This window comes from Patagioenas fasciata, chromosome W (assembly GCF_037038585.1).
Source record: "Patagioenas fasciata isolate bPatFas1 chromosome W, bPatFas1.hap1, whole genome shotgun sequence".
Classification (NCBI taxonomy): Eukaryota; Metazoa; Chordata; class Aves; order Columbiformes; family Columbidae; genus Patagioenas; species Patagioenas fasciata.
This window is the reverse complement of record NC_092559.1, coordinates 1,762,747-1,784,880: the sequence shown is the minus strand read 5'-3', so window position 1 is coordinate 1,784,880 and position 22,134 is coordinate 1,762,747. Positions and strand designations below refer to the sequence as shown.

The 22,134-nt window shown below is 45.3% G+C and overlaps 1 protein-coding gene across 3 annotated transcripts; it reads left to right on the top strand.

Moving 5' to 3' along the window:
• The first annotated feature begins 460 nt into the window (after positions 1-460).
• LOC136114630 (NAD-dependent malic enzyme, mitochondrial-like) lies at positions 461-22,024 on the top strand. Of its 3 annotated transcripts, none has more exons than XM_071801652.1 (16): positions 461-542; positions 5,216-5,346; positions 10,357-10,490; positions 11,078-11,227; positions 13,267-13,342; positions 13,787-13,948; positions 14,122-14,225; positions 14,529-14,638; positions 15,763-15,860; positions 16,105-16,218; positions 16,304-16,418; positions 16,888-17,030; positions 18,908-19,010; positions 19,425-19,495; positions 20,022-20,120; positions 20,436-22,024. In XM_071801652.1, exons 2-16 carry the CDS (start codon positions 5,239-5,241, stop codon positions 20,583-20,585), a joined length of 1,737 nt encoding a protein of 578 aa, XP_071657753.1. In that variant the 5' UTR covers positions 461-542; positions 5,216-5,238; the 3' UTR covers positions 20,586-22,024. The 3 variants fall into 3 exon arrangements, with proteins under 3 accessions (XP_071657753.1, XP_065716115.1, XP_065716116.1); XM_065860043.2 differs by lacking the exon at positions 461-542 and adding an exon at positions 1,332-1,480; XM_065860044.2 differs by lacking the exon at positions 461-542 and adding an exon at positions 1,354-1,495.
• The last annotated feature ends 110 nt before the right edge of the window (positions 22,025-22,134 follow it).

The following is a 22,134-nucleotide window of genomic DNA, read 5'->3' as shown; positions in this document are numbered from 1 at the left end:
AGAGCTCCTCCCCACACCAACCTACCACTTGAAATATTCCGATCGGGACCAAAGTCCAGATTTAGGAGAGAATTTAACCACTACCAACGGGCTGTTGGGAGAAAAACGCCGATGCACAAGATGCTGACGAGAAATGAAATCTCTCCCTCGTTATAAAAATTGCTTCAGATCCTGCAGCAAATCCCATTCCCTGGGGGGAAGGTTATTCGTATTACGACACAGGTTTCGAGACAATTATTCTCTCCCGGGGAAGTTTATATTGCGGCAAGGCGTTGTTTATTCGTTAAGTTGGGCAAGATCTTCAGCCAGACTTAAATGTCAGGGGTTTACAGCAAGGCTGAGTTGAAAATGCAGAATATCAAGTGCAGAACGTGCACTTCGCCATACGCCTCCAAATCAGTTCCTATAGCAACTCCGGAGCGACGCTTCTCTATATATCTAATGATTTATATCTCGTTAGGTGCCGGAAGAGAATTAACAGCTTTATCATTTTGGATAAGCGGATATAATAGTTTGGGCTGAAGAGAAGGACAAAGTCTCAGGTGAGATGAGCGGTTGCATTTCAAACCATCGAACCTTTCGTTTCCAAACGCTGTATGTATAATTTCAATTAAGTATTATTTCAATTAAGTATAATTTCAGTTAAGGTGAGACGGGTGTTAGGACAAATAGCCCTAAGTTATTATGAAAAATAAGGGTTTATTTCAGATTATGATTCCCTCTTTTTCTGAGGTGACCAATCCAACAAGGTTGGATGTAAAGTTCTTAAGCGGAGCAAGTTCACAACTTGAGGCTTGAAACATTCAGCAAATAAAGGTTGAGTTCAAAGGAGAATCACTTTAGAATAGCTCTGTAAAAAGAGCAATGTTCTGTGAATAATTTAGAATTTTAGCGTAGTTTTCCCAGGACAAATAGCGGATTCAATTGATTGGTGTCACAGCCTTGCTTTGGAAAAGCTCTTAAGCATCAGAAAGTCCATTATCTTGTACTTTGGAAACAGGATTTTTGACAAGATGTGTTCATATTATTGATTTTACTGTTTGTTTTATTGGGAGGGCCCCCAGTATTAAAGGTAAATGCGCTATATGGAGGACAACGGCCTTTCCTCGCTGTCCCTGTCCCCACAGGGTCCCCGTCCCCGAACAACCGCCATTCCCTCACACAACCCCCAAGCCCCGCCCGCTCCTCGCTGATTGGCCATCTGTCCCCTCTGTCAGGACGGGGAGCCGCGGGAAGGAAATCTCATTGGCTGAGCGCCGCTTTGGACCGGTGGGAATCCTCCTCCTCATTGGCTGCGCTGTCTTGTCAGTCACGGGGAACTCCCCGCCCTCCGGGGTGTCCCTCCCTGGTGCCTCCTTGTTTGCTCCATTCAGTGTTGGGTTCTGAGGCGGACGGAGCTCCGGCGGATGGAAGCCGCTGTTGCACAATAGAAACAGCTCCTCGGCCAGCATCACTCAGAGGGCAACAGCTGCAGGAGGAGGTAGATCCCGCTCTGGTAACCATTTTAAAATTGCAGTGGCGTAGGGAAGGTTTCTCTTCCCACACGCGTATCCCGGGGGCGTTTTCTCCAGAGCCTTTGAAACGTCTCCCCCCTCCCCGGGCCCTGCGTGAGGAGACCCCGTTCTCTCGGTTTTCCCGGTCTCTCGGCGCCCCCGTTTTTTCGGTGCCCCCGTTCTCTCGGTGCCCCGGCCCTTGCGGGGGGCAGGACCGGGCGGGCCCGGCCGTGGGGCGGCCCGGTCCCGCCGGGAGGGGCCGCGGGGAGCGAGGAGCCGGAGGATGGAGGGAGCTCCGTGTCCCCTGCCGCCCATTGAGGTCACACCAAAGCAGCAACTCGCCCTTTCCCACCCCCCCAAACCCCGTTTTTTGGGGTTCGGCCTGTTGCGGGGAACCCCCCCAGGGGGACACCGGGACCCGCTGCCCTGGGCCCGGCAGGTGGGAAGCACCAAGGGCTGTTGTTTCGCTTTGGGAGAAACAGGCCGTGAGTCGCTTTACCCGCTCTGTGTTTACCAACTGTCAAAATGGGTGACAAATTCCACCACCACCCTCAGAGGACAAACCCGAGTCCCCACATCCCCAGCTCCTCAACGCCGAACTCTCATGGCCTTAAAACCTATAAAATCAAAAGTTGCCAAGCGCCAGAGCTGCCGGTGCAGCGGCCGAAGGGGAAACGCCGCCTGGTATTTGTAGTTGATATTTATTTGAGACCCGTGGTCCTCGGGTTTTGCGGCTTGTTCGAAGAAGCTGCTGTTGGAAATGCTGTTGTCGAGGGTCCGGTAAATGGGCCCTGGTGTGTTATGTTGTGGCCCAAATCTTTAAATACTTGGAGAACAAAACATACGGCAGTTTGGATAAAGGGGTTGATAAAACAGGATGCTCTTGCGGCCGAGCTGGTTGTTAATTATCTTTGTGTTCTTCATTCCAACAAGTTAGTGAACAGCGAAGAGAAATTATATATATATATATATACACCAAGAGATTTGAAACTGCAAGTAATCTGGGTGTGAATGCTGTTTGCTCTATAGAAATTTACTCAGCGTTTATTTGAAGAGCAAACGTGCGTTCCCTTCCCAGGATGAAACTTCTGTGTTAGCAGCGTGAATGCAGACAAGATTTAAAGGTGGTTTGATCCGTAAACTAAGAAAGAAGCCGCCAAAACGCGTGGTCGTGCGGCGTATTTCAGTCTGTGCTCATTCAACGTTCGTCCTTACTCCTGGTGGCAGCACCTTTATCGCAACGGGAGGAGCTGGTAACTTGTTATGTCTACGTAGTTTTTCAGATTCTTCTGGGATTTAAGCAGGAAGTTTTTAGGAGTCCAACCTTTAGTGAGGTTTATAGGGGGTTGACAGGTTTATATGTCGCTAAAGGTGATTAATTCTGAATAAGCCAGCAGCTCGTGCTTATGGCTGAGGATTCTCCCTTTTGTAAGCGTGTTGGAACATCCTCATTTCTCTCTTATATCCGAAACAATCTGGATTTTGTAATAACTCTAATACAGGTGGTTACAATTCTCTCGAATAAAGCGGCTTTCTGTTTATTTCCTCATCTTTCCGAGGATTCTGCAGGAAAGGCTTTTGTCCTGTGTATGTAGATGCATTCACCTTTACAACTGGGAGTGGAATATTTCAACCCTCAAGTTGTGAACTTATTCACTTAAGAACTTTCCAAGCGACTTTTCTCCTTGTTGAATCAGTTCCCTCAGAATAAAAGGGAAGAAAAGCAGTTTCAATATGACCCGCTTACCATTACCAAGCATTTTGTTCCTTATAACAGATCTCAAGGTACGTTAGAAACATCATTTAAAATGAGTTTGCACAGGGATGCTCCTGATATAAAACGGAATTATCCCCTTGATCGGCAAAGCACGGAGCGCAGGGAAACGTCGCTTTCTCGAAGCCAAAGTCTCGTGGGGAGAGACGTTTCGAGCTAATGTAATAATTCTAACCTGCTTTATCATTCCTGAAGTGATGAAGCCAGCTCGCGTGTGCCTGCTTTGTGTCATACTTGGCTAGGCAAGGCTTGTCTCGTTATTAAAAGTTAATTAGAGAATAGAGCGCAGTGGTGCATCTACACCACAATTGGGATAGTATTACTGGATAGATTGATGTGGCTACAGTAGAGAAAATAATGTCTTTAAGCACCACTACAAAAGCTGTTTATTTACATAGGATTTCAGTGACATATATTTCAAGGCTGCAGAGTCATCAAGCGCAAGTTGCTGATGACAGATGCTGCTTAGAATTAAGGTATAATCCACAAACAGACCTCGCTTTAATCAGCGTCCCAACTCTGAGCGATATCCTGGGTGAAATTTCCCTTCCGAGCGGCTTTTTCCGTTTTCCCGGATCCAGAATTGCGGCAGCGAAACGTTTGCTCCTAGATAAGGGCGTTTGTGCACATTGGTGATGAGTTTGACCTGGCCAGATGCCTCCTGATAAGGCACAGACGCCACCCGTTGTCTCCTGGGCTGGAGAACTTAATTCACTTAAATCGCAACACAGCGTGGACGTGGTAATTAGCCAAAAATTAGCAGTTTGGTGGCTTGTTTAGTCCTTAATGTTGTCAAGCACTATGAGAAGAACATAATTCCTTATTCTGGTTGTGCTGACGTTTTGTAGCAGGAATTTTATTCCTCTTTCAATTCCTCTGCTTTCTTCCTAATTCCTTTTTCTTCTGCTTAAAGCACCACCGGCTCCATTCTGACCTCTACAAACCCCACCGTAAACCACTTAAAAACGCCAAGCGGCGTCACCCAACCCTTTAATCTCCTTAAAAACCTCCTTCTCGAGGCCTTAAATCCAAAGGGTTTGGGTGGGTGGCTCGTTCTTGTCACCACGCAGCTCTTGGCGCTTCAGTCTTTTTCTCTCGTTGATTAGAGAGTTAATCGATTAAACGAGGAGAAATCTGGGCTGCAGATGAAATGCTCATTAGTTGCGAGGAAGTAATTTGAATTTCATTAGAAGTAGAGAAGGTGTGGTGGTGCTCGGCCTACTTTTGGATACCTCGTTTAAGGTATTTTTGCTCACGACAAAACCCACCTTAACTAATGGGATACGGGCTGATTTTTCCTCCTCCGCTAATTACGCATCATTTTTAACCTCACATGTATGTATAGAGATGGATTCACGATCGCCTAACGATATCAAACCCAGAATTAAAACCACTTGCTTTTCCCATCCTGATTTTCAGCTGCCCTTAGTTCTGGTTGGGTTTAGGCCACTGTTGGCTGGTTTAAGCTGGAATTATCGTGTTAGAAGCAACATTTGTTTGGAGCGCTGGCAAGGTTTCCATCCCTCATGTCTCCACGCAGTAAATTAATGTTCTTAACCACAAAACAAAGAAACACAGCTTCTGGGTTTTCATTCTACATCCTGTTCTACTGTAGTTTGAATGTTATAATAACCGGAGTTTCTTTGCTTTCTCTTGCCCAGGCCACAAGGTTTCATTGCCCAGAGGCTACTGGAGCATCTTGGCTGCAATTTTCATGCCCAGGTCATCATGTCCTCCCCGGTATTTGCGCTGGTGCCAGTCGCACAGGTCACCACATTAATATTTGCTGGTGGAATTCACTGTGGAATTACTCCCCATTGTCAAAACCTTCTCTTTTATTCCCTACAAGGCAATTTTGGGTTGTTATCACCATCACGAGCGTCTTAGCCACCATCTTGAAAACCAAAGAGCAACGTGACTCTGAATTCTTCTCTCTTCCTTTTCCCAGGGGCGATAGGAAAGGAAGCAGCGATGTTTTCTCGCCTGCGAGCAGCCGCCGGTCCCTGCGCGATGGCGCGGCGCGGCACACACACCAAAGAGAAAGGCAAACCGCTGATGCTCAACCCGCGGACGAACAAGGTTCGTAGCGCCCTTACTTAATGGGGGCATGGCCTTCAACTCTGCCAGGGGAAATTTAGGCTGGAGATTAGGAAATTAGGCTGTATATTTGTCACAGAGAGAGCGGTCAGGCATTGGAATGGCTGCCCAGGGAGGTGCTGGACTCACCATCCCTGGAGGTTTATAAACTGAGATTGGCCATGGCACTTAGTGCCATGATCTGGTCAATGGACTTGAGTTGGACCAAGGCTTGGACTTGATCTCTGAGCTCTTTTCCAACCCAATCAATTCTGTGTGATTCTGTGTAATTCACAGCGATTTCCACCACCCGACCGCTTCTTTCTATCAAATGAAGAATTCTTGCTGCTCACCGGCATCGTTTTGGGGCTGGCGGAATCCAAGTCAAGCTTTAGAGGATGAAAAGCCTTAATTTCATAGCTTGCAATGGTTAATTGTGAATTCAGGCTTGCTTAGTGATAAAAGTTCGCCGCTCAGTCTGTGGCTGTGAATTGGGCCTGAGCCATATCAATAAAAAAACATCCCCATGCAGAGAGTCGGGCAGAGAGCATCTAAAAATAAGCCTTGAATGAAGCTTAGCTGGTAAATAAACATTATATTCATTCCATGCGTTGGAACTTCTCTTAGGAAAGTACATTTTGTATTCTTTCCCATCACAAAAGTGCTGTTTCCCCAATTTTTATCCCTTTAGAAATATCGAAACAATTAACGCGTAAACTAAACCTCATAAGAAACAAGACGAGGCCTTTTGATATTTGAGCTGAGCTGGCTAAAGTGACCAAGAGAGGTGACAAATTGAGCTGCCTCTAACAATATTTCCTGAGCTATGAGAGCTGGACTTGCATAACTTGATCCTTTTTTTTCTTAAATGTTTGACTCCAATGTGGTTTTTTTGGCAAAAAATGATTCCCGAGTGTCCTGAAAAGACGAGGAAAATATAGATCTATAGTCACATTTCTTGCACGATGCCTCAATGCGCAAGTTGTGAATATAAAGAGCGAGCTGGGAATGTTAGAGCCCGCCTGCGAAAATCAAATGGGGATTCTCATGGAGGAAAGAAATAGATTGGTGTGATTTATCAGAGCATCTCGAGACTTTTTGGGGCTCTGAACAACTTGGCCATGCCAATTAAAATTATTTCAAACCCTGGAAGCTTTTTCCAGGTGCCGGTTGCGCAACAAACCCAATAAATGGTGCAAAGTGCTTTACCCTTTGTGTTCTCCTTGCTCACAGTGCGATATATATATATAAAATATATATATTTTAATCCTTACCTGTCTTCTTCAGGTCTGTACTACACCTACATGGGTTGGTTGAGGTTTTTACGCTTGAAACTCAGTTTATTGTCAGGGCGGCTCGGAAAAAGGTCACGGGCTATATCGGTAACGCCCTTGATGTCGCAGCCAAACAATCGCAGGACACACTGTAACTGCATGGCTGGCACCCGCGCGTGTTTACTGTCTTCCACCATGTTTGATTCCTACAGGGATTCGAGTTACATTTCATTGGCTCCAGGACCTTTTATTCTGCTGACAGCATTTGGAGCTCGTTGGGCGTTTCGGATGCTCTTTGGACGATCTGATTTGCTTAGCGCCGGCAATTAAAATGTTATTTATGTAGCGATAATGCTGCAGCTTCTCACCCAAGGACAGGATTTCTTCTCCTAGATGATCCCTGACCCTTCGACCGTGAATAGTCTTGATCTTCACCCTGGGACATAATTCATAGGTTTAGTTTCTTTGTGCTTGCAGAAAATGAGTTGCTCTGAATAATTTGTGGCGCTGTCTGTATTTTAGCTGACGACTTTTCTACATCTTATTTTCTACAATTAGTTCCGTTACCCCCTTTTCTATTACTCAATCCCTCAATACTCTTTGATTAGTTCATTCTTTACTATCATTCCCCTTTACCCCCCAAATTTTTAGCTTCTTTAGGATTAAACACACATATACAGAAATATTTCTATATATGCATATACTTGGGCACTTGTGTGCAGGAATTCACGATCCATTTAATTCATTGGCGGGGTCACAAGCGGCGGTTTAATCCCAGAGAACCATCCCAGCTTATATAGACCATAAATCACAGTTTTATCCATATCATTCTGAGCTTCTTCAGCCCAATTTATTGTCATCTACACCTTCCTGAATACTTAGAAACGCTGCGAGATTAAATCGTTTAATTGTTCTATTAATGAAGATGGACGCGACTTCTCTGACTACTTCTGATTCAGATTAAAAACGCAACGAAAATAAAACCAACCCAAAGCTCAAGCGAGTTGGACAAAATCAATAGGATAGAGCTTGAAATCCCATCAATTGCTCATCAAGAAAGATCCTGGAAAGTGCTAGAAATCGAAGATTTACATTGAATTTCGAAAGATCTGCGCGCTTTGAAAGGGAATTAGATTTGGAAAGACGGGACTGTTTAATCTGTAACCGGCTTTTATCGCCTCGCTGAAAAGGTGCCATAAGTGCCAAAGGTAGCGGGTAATATTGCGCCTCGTTGAACTGGATTAGTTAAGTCCGGTTTTGGGTTTTTGTACTGATTTATAGGTGGTTCCACACATCCGGAGGTGGTAAAAGAACCGGTGGTGGTTTTGCTTGTAGAGATCTTGAAAGGTTGAATAACAGATTGAATCATCCAAACCCTCCGGTATATATATGATTCTGTTTTGGGAATAATAAAGATATGAAATTGAATTTAAAAAATGAAGGAGGGGAGAAATCAGAGATTTCCAAATTCTATACTGAGAAACGTCTCTGGTTGAGAGAACAAATACAGCTTTGATTTATATGAGTGAGCTTTATTAATCTGCGGCGGAGACGTGTTGTGCAATAGTGAACTTTGGGGTTTAACAGGAAGAAGCGGAGTCGAGAGACGAAGCAGCTCAAAATCCACCATCAAATTGACTTTATGCTTAGGATCAAAGCCTGCGATTTGCTGCTGAATATAACAACGATTAGAAGTTCTATGAGAACAATTTGCTTGACCAACGGCATTGACTTTTATGAGGGCATAACGAGATGGATGGATGATGGCAGAGCGGTGGACGTGGTCTACCTTGACTTGAGTGAGGCATTTGGCACAGTGTCCCACAGCATCCTCACAGCTGAACTGAGGGAGTGCGGTCTGGATGAGCGGGGAGTGAGGTGGAGTGGGAACTGGCTGAAGGGAAGAAGCCAGAGAGTCGTGGTCAATGGGGCAGAGTCCAGTTGAGGCCTGGATCCAGTGCAGTGCCTCAGGGGGCAGTGCTGGGGCCGCTATTGTTCAATATATTCATCAACGATTTGGACATTAAGTGTAGAGTCTTGAATGTGGGCAGGAACAACCCCAGGTTCCAGTGTAAGTTGGGGAATGAGCTGTTGGAGAGCAGTGAAAAGGGAGCTGGGGGTCCTGGGGCCAGCAGGGTGAGCATGAGCCAGCACTGGGCCCTTGTGGCCAGGAAGGCCAATGGTACCTGGGGTGGGTTAGAAGGGGGTGGTCAGTAGGTCAGAGAGGTTCTCCTGCCCCTCTGCTCTGCCCTGGGGAGACCACACCTGGAATCTTGTGTCCAGTTGTGGCCCCTCAGTTCCAGAAGGACAGGGAACTGCTGCAGAGAGTCCAGCGCAGCCACCAAGATGCTGAAGGGAGTGGAGCATCTCCCGGGTGAGGAAAGGCTGAGGGAGCTGGGGCTCTGGAGCTGGACAAGAGAACACTGAGGGGTGACTCATTCATGGGGATCAATATGGAAAGGGGGAGTGTCAGGAGGATGGAGCCAGGCTCTTCTGGGTGACAACCAATGACAGGACAAGGGGTAATGGGTTCAAACTGGAACACAAGAGGTTCCACTTAAATATGAGAAGAAACTTCTTCCTGGTGAGGGTGTCAGAGCCTGGCCCAGGCTGCCCAGGGGGGTTGTGGAGTCTCCTTCTCTGCAGACATTCAAACCCGCCTGGACCCCTTCCTGTGGAACCTCAGCTGGGTGTTCCTGCTCCATGGGGGGATTGCACTGGATGAGCTTTCCAGCTCCCTTCAACCCCTGACATCCTGGGATTCTGTGATTATATCTTCCCTAAACCACTTGCTTTGCGTAGCAGAGTTCGGTTCGGACCAAACCGAGCTCTCAGCGCCAGTAAAAACTGTGGATTAAAAGCCTCCGATGCGATGATTCCGTTTGAGCTCGTCTTAACTAAACCTGTCAACGCTTTGTTTTACTCACCTTATTTTTTAATTTCTGGTTGCAATTAATGTCTCCGTGTGTCTGAACGAATTCATTTGCGGCCTTTGAAGCGCGCTGGGTTTTCTCTTCCGTCCGCCTTTGAGAGTACACCTGGTTTTTCTGAGCTGTAAAGAGGATTAAGGAAATTAATTGCAGTGAAAGTCGGTGGGTAACGCTAAGAGAAAGGACACCTTGTACTGCGGGTCAAAGGACACCAAAAAGTGACTTAAATTGAAATTATTACAGTATTACAACTTAATACCACTTGAAAATCCACTGTGGTTCATGTTCTTGTAGCTCTGAAAACCCAGGTTGTCTGTAGACTGGAAAAATGGGAATCAACTAAATAAAGATGGGGAGTTAATATGGAAGAGCAGCTGGATGGCTGCGTAATGGAAACAATATTAAAAATGATTTAAATAAGCAAAGAGAAACATTCTATACGAATCATTAATCTCTTTAATGATATTTTTTCCAAAGGAGTAATTTTATTAGTTCAAAACCAGTCAAATACGCTGATTTATATGAAGCAGAGCCTCCAAACTTGAGATTTATTATGATGAGCGTGATACAAATACATGGGAAAGTCTCTTCAAACAGAAGTGAAAATATATAATAATGTCTGTTTTAATTCTATATTTAATGATAAAGGTTGATATAAAGGTCAACCTTTTGTATCTTATATATAAATATATGTATTATTTTTTATGATGGGGCACCTGCCATGAGAAGAGGACGCAGCGGCTGGTCAGAAATAGCAAATACAAATAGATTCTAATTAGAAACGCTAATTATTTCTCTCTCGTTGGCAGGGCATGGCCTTCACGTTACACGAACGGCAGATGCTTGGCTTACAAGGGCTCCTACCTCCTAAAATAGAGACGCAAGACATCCAGGCCTTACGCTTCCATAAGAATTTGGCCAAAATGACGGACCCCTTGGAAAAGTAAATGGAAATTGTGTTAAATTATAACACGAGGATGATCAACCGAGGTTTTTATGCCCTCGTTGGCGTTTGTAGTTGGAGGTTTCATCAATCGTGCATATTGATCCCATTAGGAGGGAATTACAGGGTTAGAATTTGGAGTCTTGCGAGGTGTAATTTTTTAATATCAATTAATTTTGTTGTTTCTTGATTTCGTGAAAGGATTTTGAGTATTTTATCAGGTCAGCAAAGCTGAGCATGAATTGATGATATATTCATAGGTAAATTAGAAAAATGCGGCTTTAACTTACACACCGAAGTCCTTCAAAAGGAGTTAATTTGTATTATTACTGGGTGAATTTTAAGGTTATCGGGACCTGACTTCTTTTGGATGACAAATTTTTCCGCTGATCATTGTTTTTAACAGTAACGAGACTCCCAAGCACATCCCGCAATAAATCCATGCGTTATCTTTATTATATCGCATTATCGCAATGCCTGTTGATGCATTAAGCATGCGTGGTGTGTCATAACCAGTGCTTTTTGTTTTAAATAAGCATAAACGTGAACTAAATTGGGGGTTTTTTGTTGGTTTTTCTTGATTTCAGGTATATCTACATCATGGGAATCCAAGAAAGGAATGAAAAATTGTTCTATAGGGTATTACAAGACGATATTGAGCGGTTAATGCCGATTGTATACACACCAACCGTAGGCCTGGCCTGCTCCCAGTATGGACACATCTTCAGGAGACCAAAGTAAGCATAACATATATATCTTGCTTATCGCTTCTTTTTTTTTGCTTGTAAATGTTTTATTTTCATGTGGATTCGGTTACACAATAGTTGTGCCAATTTGGGGAAGGAACACGAGCACGCACAAACCCCTATGGCGGATTTGCTGGAGGAAGCTCAGCTTAAACGCGGTCCCAGCACAATCAAAGCCACGACCGACGTGTTCCTGCTGATGACAAAGGGTCCCAGGGCTGGAGAGATTCTTGGGATGCTCTGCAGTCAATCAGAGAATCGTTAAGGGTGGAAAAGACCATTAAGATCATCAAATCCAACCATTAACCCAACACAACTATGGCCCTAAGCACCACATAGAATCGTTTTGGTTGGAAAAGACCTTTAAGATCATTGAATCCAACCATTAACCCAACACAACCATGACCCTAAGCACCACATAGAATCGTTTAGGTTGGAAAAGACCTTTAAGATCATCGAATCCAACCATTAACCCAACACAACCATGGGCCTAAGCACCACATAGAATCGTTTAGGTTGGAAAAGACCCTCAAGCTCATCAAATCCAACCATTAACCCAACACAACCATGACCCTAAGCACCACATAGAATCGTTTAGGTTGGAAAAGACCTTTAAGATCATCGAATCCAACCATTAACCCAACACAACCATGGGCCTAAGCACCACATAGAATCGTTTAGGGTGGAAAAGACCTTTAAGATCATCAAATCCAACCATTAACCCAACACAACCATGGCCCTAAGCACCACATAGAATCGTTTAGGTTAGAAAAGACCCTCAAGATCATCAAATCCAACCATTAACCCAACACAACCATGGGCCTAAGCACCACATAGAATCGTTTAGGGTGGAAAAGACCTTTAAGATCATCAAATCCAACCATTAACCCAACACAACCATGGCCCTAAGCACCACATAGAATCGTTTAGGTTGGAAAAGATCTTTAAGATCATCGAATCCGACCATTAACCCAACACAACCATGACCCTAAGCACCACATAGAATCGTTTAGGTTGGAAAAGACCTTTAAGATCATCAAATCCAACCATTAACCCAACACAACCATGGCCCTAAGCACCACATAGAATCGTTTAGGGTGGAAAAGACCCTCAAGATCATCGAATCCAACCATTAACCCAACACAACCATGACCCTAAGTACCACATAGAATCGTTTAGGTTAGAAAAGACCCTCAAGATCATCAAATCCAACCATTAACCCAACACAACCATGGCCCTAAGCACCACATAGAATCGTTTTGGTTGGAAAAGACCTTTAAGATCATCGAATCCAACCATTAACCCAACACAACCATGGGCCTAAGCACCACATAGAATCGTTTAGGGTGGAAAAGACCTTTAAGATCATCAAATCCAACCATTAACCCAACACAACCGTCTCCCTAAGCACCACATAGAATCGTTTAGGTTAGAAAAGACCCTCAAGATCATCAAATCCAACCATTAACCCAACACAACCATGACCCTAAGCACCACATAGAATCGTTTAGGTTAGAAAAGACCCTCAAGATCATCAAATCCAACCATTAACCCAACACAACCATGGCCCTAAGCACCATGTAGAATTGTTTTGGTTGGAAAAGACCCAACACCACTAAACCATGGAACCACAGAATCGTTCTGGTTGGAAAAGACTCTCAAGATGGAGTCCAACCATAACCCAACGCTAAACCACATCGCTGAGAACCTCGTGTGTGTTTATTTTCAACCTCTCCAGGGATGGTGACTCCAGCACTGCCCTGGGCAGCCTGTTCCAATGCCCAACAGCCCTTTGGGGAAGGAATTATCCCAAATTTCCAACCTCAACCTCTCCTGGAGCAACTTGAGGCCATTTCTTCTCATCCTGGTCTTTGTTCCTTGGGAGCCAAGCACACTAAGCCAGGCTTAGGATTGTGTTCCTTTCTCATACCCTTCCAGGGGGGCGTTTGCTCTTTGATGTTCAGTTTAATGAAGAAAACTGAAGTTTCTAATCGTCACCTATAAAATATTTCTTGGTTTCTTTCTTTCAGAGGATTATTTATTTCGATCTCAGACAGAGGCCATATAAGGTCAATTGTGAACAACTGGCCGGAGAACGACGTCAAGGTACCACTGTTTAATATCTTTTTAATCGTCGTATTTAATCTCAGTTGAGCTTCTTAAGCTTCGTTAGTATTTGACGCAAGTGTAAATACTAAATAATGCATTGATTATGGCATCTAATGAAGTTAATAATGAACACGTGCCATTAAAATTTGTATGACCCAGTTGGGTCGAGAAGCACAAAGGGAGATGAGGTGAGTGATGCTGATTTGAAACTTTTAATGACATTTTAAATTTAGAAATAGAAATCCTAAACCCAACTTAATAGACTTTAACATTCAGCATTATTGCTTCGAGTAAAATATTCCTTGTAATCTATTATTTGGCTGTATAAACTGTTAATTATTATTTGACTGTATAAACGTACCTGATTTTTTACCTGGAAAGAACCCACAATTGATATCGCTCTGAAGTTTATAAATGTATAACCCTACCTTTTGTTTTCAGGCCGTCGTCGTCACCGATGGAGAAAGAATATTGGGTCTTGGAGACCTCGGCGTGTATGGGATGGGAATTCCGGTGGGAAAACTGTGTTTGTATACGGCCTGTGCGGGAATTCATCCAGATAAATGCCTGCCCGTCTGCATCGACGTCGGAACGGATAACACCGTGAGTTCGGGATCGAAAACCGGTTAATTTGTCAGCGGAATGCTGTGTTTGGGAGTCATTTAAACGCTGGAACGCTGTGAAATAGGCCGACTTGGCTTTAAGAAACTGTTGCAAAGGTGTTACGGTGAACTCCTCTTAGCGTATCGAGCGATCTTCGTTTTCTTCTCTTTCAGACGCTCCTAAAAGATCCGTTTTACATGGGCCTGTACCAAAAAAGGGATCGCTCGCAGGTCTACGATGACCTGATTGATGAATTTATGGAAGCCATTACAGACAGGTACAACACTGAATATTCTACATGGAATTATGGCAAAAACTGCTGGGAGGTAAAGAATAAATAACACATCGGCCTTGAAATAATCATTTAAGAAATAAGGGTAAGACTAGAAGTCAAAAGACGTGGCTCTGTAGTGATTTTCCATGACCTGGAACGTGCTTATAGTTAAATATTCACAGAATGGAGCTGTTTGAAGCAGGGAAAGGCCTGAGGGCGTCCTCTTTCCAAACGTGCAGGGTTTATTTTAAAAGGGTTGTGTTTCTTTACGTCTTTGGTGATGGGAATATTTGCCCCGTTGCGTAGGTACGGCCAGAACACGCTCATCCAATTTGAAGACTTCGGAAACCACAACGCTTTCCGGTTTTTAAGAAAATACAGGGAGAAATATTGTACCTTCAACGACGATATTCAAGGTATGTCCTTTATATCTGACACGGCAGAGGCTGTGCTGCCATCCAGAGACCTGGGCAGGCTGGAGAGTTGGGTGGGAAAAATGGAATGGAATAGAACAAGGGCAAGTGTAGAGTCTTGAATGTGGGCAGGAACAACCCCAGGTTCCAGTGTAAGTTGGGGAATGAGCTGTTGGAGAGCAGTGAAAAGGGAGCTGGGGGTCCTGGGGCCAGCAGGGTGAGCATGAGCCAGCACTGGGCCCTTGTGGCCAGGAAGGCCAATGGTACCTGGGGTGGGTTAGAAGGGGGTGGTCAGTAGGTCAGAGAGGTTCTCCTGCCCCTCTGCTCTGCCCTGGGGAGACCACACCTGGAATCTTGTGTCCAGTTGTGGCCCCTCAGTTCCAGGAGGACAGGGAACTGCTGGAGAGAGTCCAGCGCAGCCACCAAGATGCTGAAGGGAGTGGAGCATCTCCCGGGTGAGGAAAGGCTGAGGGAGCTGGGGCTCTGGAGCTGGACAAGAGGAGACTGAGGGGTGACCTCATTCATGGGGATCAATATGGAAAGGGGGAGTGTCAGGAGGATGGAGCCAGGCTCTTCTGGGTGACAACCAGTGACAGGACAAGGGGTAATGGGTACAAACTGGAACACAAAAGGTTCCACTTAAATATGAGAAGGAACTTGTTGGGGGTGAGGGTGTCAGAGCCTGGCCCAGGCTGCCCAGGGAGGTTGTGGAGTCTCCTTCTCTGCAGACATTCAAACCCGCCTGGACCCCTTCCTGTGGAACCTCAGCTGGGTGTTCCTGCTCCATGGGGGGATTGCACTGGATGAGCTTTCCAGGTCCCTTCCAACCCCTGGCATTCTGGGATTCTGTGATCCTTCATATATATGCGAAAAACGTGTGTAAAACCATAACGTGCCAAGGTCCCCCAGGTCCCTTTCTGCCTGACTGCTCTCCAGCCACTCTGTGCCAGCCTGGAGCGCTGCAGAGGGTTCTTGGGCCAAAGTGCAGGACCCACCACTTGGCCTTGGTGAACTTCATCCCATTGGAATCCAGATCCCTCTGCAGAGCCCTCCTGCCTTCAGCAGCTCCACGCTCCCTCCCAACTTGGTGTTGTCAGCAAATTTGCTGATCCGTTCTGTTTTTCCAGGGACGGCGTCAGTGGCCTTGGCGGGACTGTTGGCAGCACAGAAAGCCACGGGAAAACCACTTGCGGAGCAGAAAGTGCTGTTCCTTGGAGCAGGAGAGGTGGGTTTGCTTAAAACCCTAGAACAGCAAGACATTAAACTGGAAATATTCTGATTCTATAGGATTTCTGGACATTCACAGCCTGAATTCCGTGGCAGAACGTTGCCGAAATACATTAACACAAGGCATTAAATGCATCGGGGAGAGAAACACAAAGTGGTTAAATGATTTTTGTGGGGTTCATAACCAGCTAACAAACCTCTTTTGTGACTCGTTCGAAACCAAAAGTCCTTTTATCCCCAAGGCCGCCCTGGGAATCGCGAACCTCATCGTTATGGCGATGGTGGAAAGCGGAGTTTCCGCTGAGGAAGCCTACAGGAGAATCTGGATGTTCGACAAATACGGTTTACTGGTTCAGGTAGGGCCGCATTGTGCCTTGAAATGACCACATTACGCTGCTTTCTGTGTCCCCATCACATAAATAATCGCCTTTTTATCCACAGGGCCGAGAACAAAAGGTCGATTCCAATCAAGAACCATTTACGCATCCGGCTCCAGAGCAGATACCAAAGACATTTGTGGAGGCGGTGAATGTACTTCGGCCTTCGGCTATCATCGGTAAGTAAGGTTATTTTTGTTTCTGCGTTGCCATCGTTTGCTTGATTAAATTTGCAGTTGGCTTTTCCTGGCAGAATCTGGAAGGAGATATATCATACCTATTAAACCACTGCCATATTGATTTATAACAGAGGTCAGGTAGGATTACAGGTATTTCTTGGTACAACTCTGATTTATTTGGAAAATAAAAGGGTTTGGGGTGAGTAACTACCGTGAATTTGTGACCTTTTATCTGCGTTTGTACCTATGTGGGGTCAGAAATACCCATAACACCCAACTAAAGATGGGGAGAGCCTGGAGTTCCCGTTTGCTTACCCAGAGCAGCGATAAGCGTTCTTTACACCGATTAATCCCCAAAAATCATATAAAATAATGCTTCATTCCAAGTCTTTAAGGGTGGCATGAAGTGAATCTACTGTCACCTATCCCGAGGGGGTGATATATTGATTCTATTTTACTTTTGCTTCAGGAGTGGCGGGAGCTGGGCGGCTCTTCTCGCAGGACGTAATTAAAGCGATGGCCTCTATTAATGAGCGCCCCATAATCTTTGCGCTGAGTAACCCCACGGTGAAAGCGGAATGCACAGCAGAGGAAGCGTATACGTTCACAGAGGTATGTCGCGTTTAGAAACGTCCTCCTCTTGCGATAGAACTCTTTGCCGAGCGGCAGAACGCAAGAACTCGAATGATTTTATTATTACGCGGGCTTGCTGACAGAATAATGCAGAGGTTTCTTGGCTTCTGGCAAAAAGAAATGGAGGTGGTTTGAAAAGAAGTGTTGATTTTCAAAGAGTGATGTTTCGCTGAGTCCCTTCTCCCAAGGAACAAGTGGCAGGATGAGAGGGAACAGCTCAAAATGGCGGCACCAGAATCACCTCAGGGCTCAAAATGGCGGAACCAGAACCACCTCAGGGCTCAAAATGGTGGCCCTGGGGGCACCAGAATCACCTCAGGGCTCAAAATGGTGGCACCAGAATCACTTCAAGGCTCAAAATGGCGGCACCAGGGGCACCAGAATCACCTCAGGGCTCAAAATGGTGGCACCAGAATCACTTCAAGGCTCAAAATGGCGGCACCAGGGGCACCAGAATCACCTCAGGGCTCAAAATGGTGGCGCCAGAATCACCTCAGGGCTCAAAATGGCGGCACCAGAATCACCTCGGGGCTCAAAATGGCGGCACCAGAATCACCTCAGGGCTCAAAATGGCAGCACCAGGGGCACCAGAATCACCTCAGGGCTCAAAATGGCAGCCCTGGGGGTACCAGAATCATCTCAGGGCTCAAAATGGTGGCACCAGAACCACCTCAGGGCTCAAAATGGTGGCACCAGAATCACCTCAGGGCTCAAAATGGTGGCACCAGAACCACCTCAGGGCTCAAAATGGTGGCACCAGAATCACCTCAGGGCTCAAAATGGCGGCACCAGAATCACCTCAGGGCTCAAAATGGCAGCACCAGAATCACTTCAGGGCTCAAAATGGTGGCACCAGGGGCACCAGAATCACCTCAGGGCTCAAAATGGCAGCCCTGGGGGTACCAAAATCACCTCAGGGCTCAAAATGGCGGCACCAGAATCACCTCAGGGCTCAAAATGGCAGGACCAGAATCACCTCAGGGCTAAAAATGGCGGCACCAGGGGCACCAGAATCACCTCAGGGCTCAAAATGGCAGCCCTGGGGGTACCAGAATCATCTCAGGGCTCAAAATGGTGGCACCAGAACCACTTCAGGGCTCAAAATGGTGGCACCAGAATCACCTCAGGGCTCAAAATGGCAGGACCAGAATCACCTCAGGGCTCAAAATGGTGGCACTGAAGGAGACCAGCAGCGCTATCAGACCAGCCTCATTATTTCTCGCTGTTTTTACAGTAAATGAACAGGTGTAATTTTATTCCAGGCCTTATTAATAAATTCTGTACCGTCGCTGGCTCTTCAGGCTTTTCTCCATATCTACTGTGTATTTTCATAATGCAACATAGCTTACCCATAGTTCACCCTTTAAAATTAATGATGTTCTTCCCTTAATTACTTAGCAAACCCTCAGTGACTTGACTTTGTTATTTAACTAATAAAGTTTATCAGCCCCATGTGTCTCCAGGCCTTAGGAACAGCCTAATCCTGACCGATAGAAAACCTTAGGCTAAAAGAATCTTAGGAAGTCAGTAAGGAAACTAAAATATTATCACTTATCTTTTATTCCTTATTATTTTTCCACTAGATGGCACCTGTAAAACCCCGACGATGCTTTAGCGCCGTTGGGTATCGCGTGGCCTTTGGTTGTGTTGTCTTTTGGTCCTTGAGCTTTGGTTGAGGGTTTATTTGACGCTCCAAATTCTCCGTTTATTTGAATATTTCATACTGATTAAACCCCTTTTTCACAAGAAGGGTAAATAGACCCTTCATACAGTCCCTATGGTGGTGGGGCTTGTGGTCGATTGATGCTTTTAATCATGGTTTAACACACAAATACTTGATTTCTTTGGATCCTTAGGGCCGTTGCTTGTTTGCCAGTGGCAGCCCCTTCGAGCTGGTGACTCTGCCGGACGGACGGACCTTCAAACCAGGCCAAGGAAACAATGCTTATATATTTCCAGGTAATAAATAGAATGATCTTTAAATCTTGAATCTCAGGCTATTCGCACCTTTTGGGTTCCGTCGCTATATTAGGAACGGTTAGCGGAGCAGCGTGAAGAGGCCTTCCCAACATTTAAAGCCGAGAACTCAAATCAGAATAAATGAAGGAATATAAGGATGGATGTGACATGCACACAGCGAGCTCACTAAAACAACAGTGTTTCATATTAAAGGTTTTGAAAGTGCTGCATTTTGGGTTCTCCTACATATTTTAGGGGAAGAGGGAGAAAATAGACGTCAGAATCACAGATTTAAGGGACCACGAGGTCCGACCTTTGGTAGCCAAAGCCTGACCTAGACAAAAATAACACTTTAGGTGACTCGCAGCATCTCGGCTGCGTATTTGGCCCTAATTGGTGCTAATTGTATTGCAGGTGTGGCTCTGGCCGTGATCCTCAGCAGCGTGCGACACATTAGCGATAAGGTTTTCCTAGAGGCCGCTAAGGTAAGCGTGGCAGCAGAACACGCTGCGGCACGATGGGCCGAAGCGTTGGGGTTTCCCGTTGGTTTTATCGCCCCTCGGTGAAAACCAAATAGATTTTGGGTGCAAAATAGCAGCTTCCATTGCAAATTTCATTTAGAAACTGAATAGGAAATGTTGCGATACGTCCGTCGCCACCTCCTCCCGCCCATTGCTGGGTTTGGGGATGATGGTGTGGTCGTGGTCGCATCCTCTCCTGCTTTTCTGTTCCGGAGCGGGAGGACCCACCACATGGAAATACAACCAAATCAACTGGGCAAACACACATTAATCTTATATTCATCTCATTTTCATGGTTACGGGTAGTTCATCCTCCAAAAAACTAGTGTTTTATCTTCATCAATTTGCCGATATCACACATCTTCGAGAATGCTGAGCTGCGTTATTCGAGTGCTTTCAGAGCGCTATGATACTACCAACATGTTTTTTAGCGTCTTATCGATCTCGTTTGGAATTCAACCGCTAGAACCTGGTTGTTTTTCAACCTCAGGCCTTGGCAGAGCAGTTGACGGATGAAGAACTCGCCCAAGGCAGACTTTACCCTCCGCTGTCGAATATCAGGGAAGTTTCTATTTATATTGCCGTTAAGGTGAGTGCGAACCATAAAAGCGAACTCTCCTAAAGCGTTTGACGCGTCCATTAACTCGCTGAATTGCACGGTAAAAACCTTGGGTGCGAAACACCCTGTTCTTTATGCCTTTGATAAGTGACGCCGATAAAAACCACGTGTTTATTGGCTGCTTCTGGTTGGCGACGGACCCAAATTACCGTGTTTTGATGAACGGGATTAAGTTGTCCGCTCCCTCATAAGACATTCAGGAATGGTAAAAACACTTTACCATTTGTCTTTATCCACCCTAAACATCGAAAGGCACAAACTTGCCCACTGGTTTTAACTTTTCAGGTGATGGAGTTTTTATACGCAAACAACATGGCTTTCCATTACCCCGAGCCTGCAGACAAGAACCGTTACATTCGCTCCAAGGTTTGGACCTACGAATACGAATCCTTCATGCCGGACGTGTACGACTGGCCCGAATCGAAGGTTCACTGATGGCAAGATCGCGCTCCTCAGGCTGTATCTTCTAACTCTGCAGGGATCCCTTTTTCAGACCAATTCAAATCATGAGCTTTGAGTCCTGTAATTTATTCTGCCTCATTTTGTTGGCTTATTTCCCCTCGTTTTTCACCCGCCGTAATCTCTCCCTATCATAACATCGGTCACAGGAATGAGAGCGCTCTCCAAAATTAACTTAAATTACAACACGGCGTTTCTAGCTTAGACCCCACACTAAAGAATTCCACGAATATTTTAGCGTTTGATGATGAACCATAGATTTCTTCCTGCTTTTAATAATCCGTCTTCTCACGATCCGGCTGTTGTCAGGCTGCGTTTTCCGTGACGTCGCCGTTATCCGAAAAACGAGCGAAAAAAGAGACGCTTAAGATAAATTGAATAAGCTGATGAGCTTTTCGTTTTGTCCGATGTTTAAAATGCCCGTGTCCACATCTCCCTCTTTCTTTGGCTGAGTTTTGAGGAGCAGCGCCATGTTCACATGGAGAATCGGCAGCGTTTTCATCGTCCCGTAATCAGGATAAATGATCCTTGGAAAGCTTGCAAATTATATCAATCCCTTAATAGCTCTGAACAACAAAGCTCCGTCGTGTAATTATACCACGTAAAGGCAGGATCCGGAGTAATCTATGCAGATCCTTGAGGGGTTTTCTGTGATGGACTCCAAGGTGATTTACCAACCTTTTTGGTGGTTTATTCATTACTTTTTTCAAGGTTCTGTTTCTAAATTGGTTTCTCGCGCAATGTTTTAATACCAAAAGCTCCTCAGTGCACTCCCTGCGTCGAATAAACACCCCCCCCGTTTTAAAATGATGTTTGCGTGCTAGATAAAAACCATTTGGGAAGGCTGATTGTCTAAAGAGGTAGAGAAATAGCCATGTGGGGAAAAAGGCCGCGTATCGAAACTGTGGTAAAGCGCTGTCCGACGGGGCTCCAAATCCATCGGGCAACCTACGCCATTTGCAACTTGTATATGTAAGTATATGTACAACAAAAAAAAGACCAACACACATATGTTTTTACAAAGAATGCTTCTTTTTTTCATCTATTTTTGCTACGTCTGCTTTGTATCGTATTGAAATCTGTGGTCTTCCGGAGCAACTATTTATTTCGTGTATAACTTCTTGTTACCTCCTGAAAGTTCAGCTCTAGCTGAAGCCCGTTGCGTTTTGTCCGTGGAGTTCGCATCGTTGGCTTCAAATCTATTACAACGCACATTTCTTCGTTTCTGCCGACGCACTAATTAGGCAGATGAGTAACGAAAATACCCCATGCACTGATGTGGTGGCCCGGCTGAGAACGATCGCAGAGGCCGGGCGATCGGTCCGTGAATATAACACTGTCTTACGAAATAAAAATCTGCATCCATTTATTCAGTTTGATGATTTTTCCTAATAAAATCCATCGATTCATCTTCATTTGTGTGGCTTCTTCAGCTCTAATTAAGCTCTGGATTAATTGCTAGCGCTGCCGCTTAGCGACGAACCGCCGTATCCTTTTTCTGCTTGCTTAACCTGATTTCTATTTG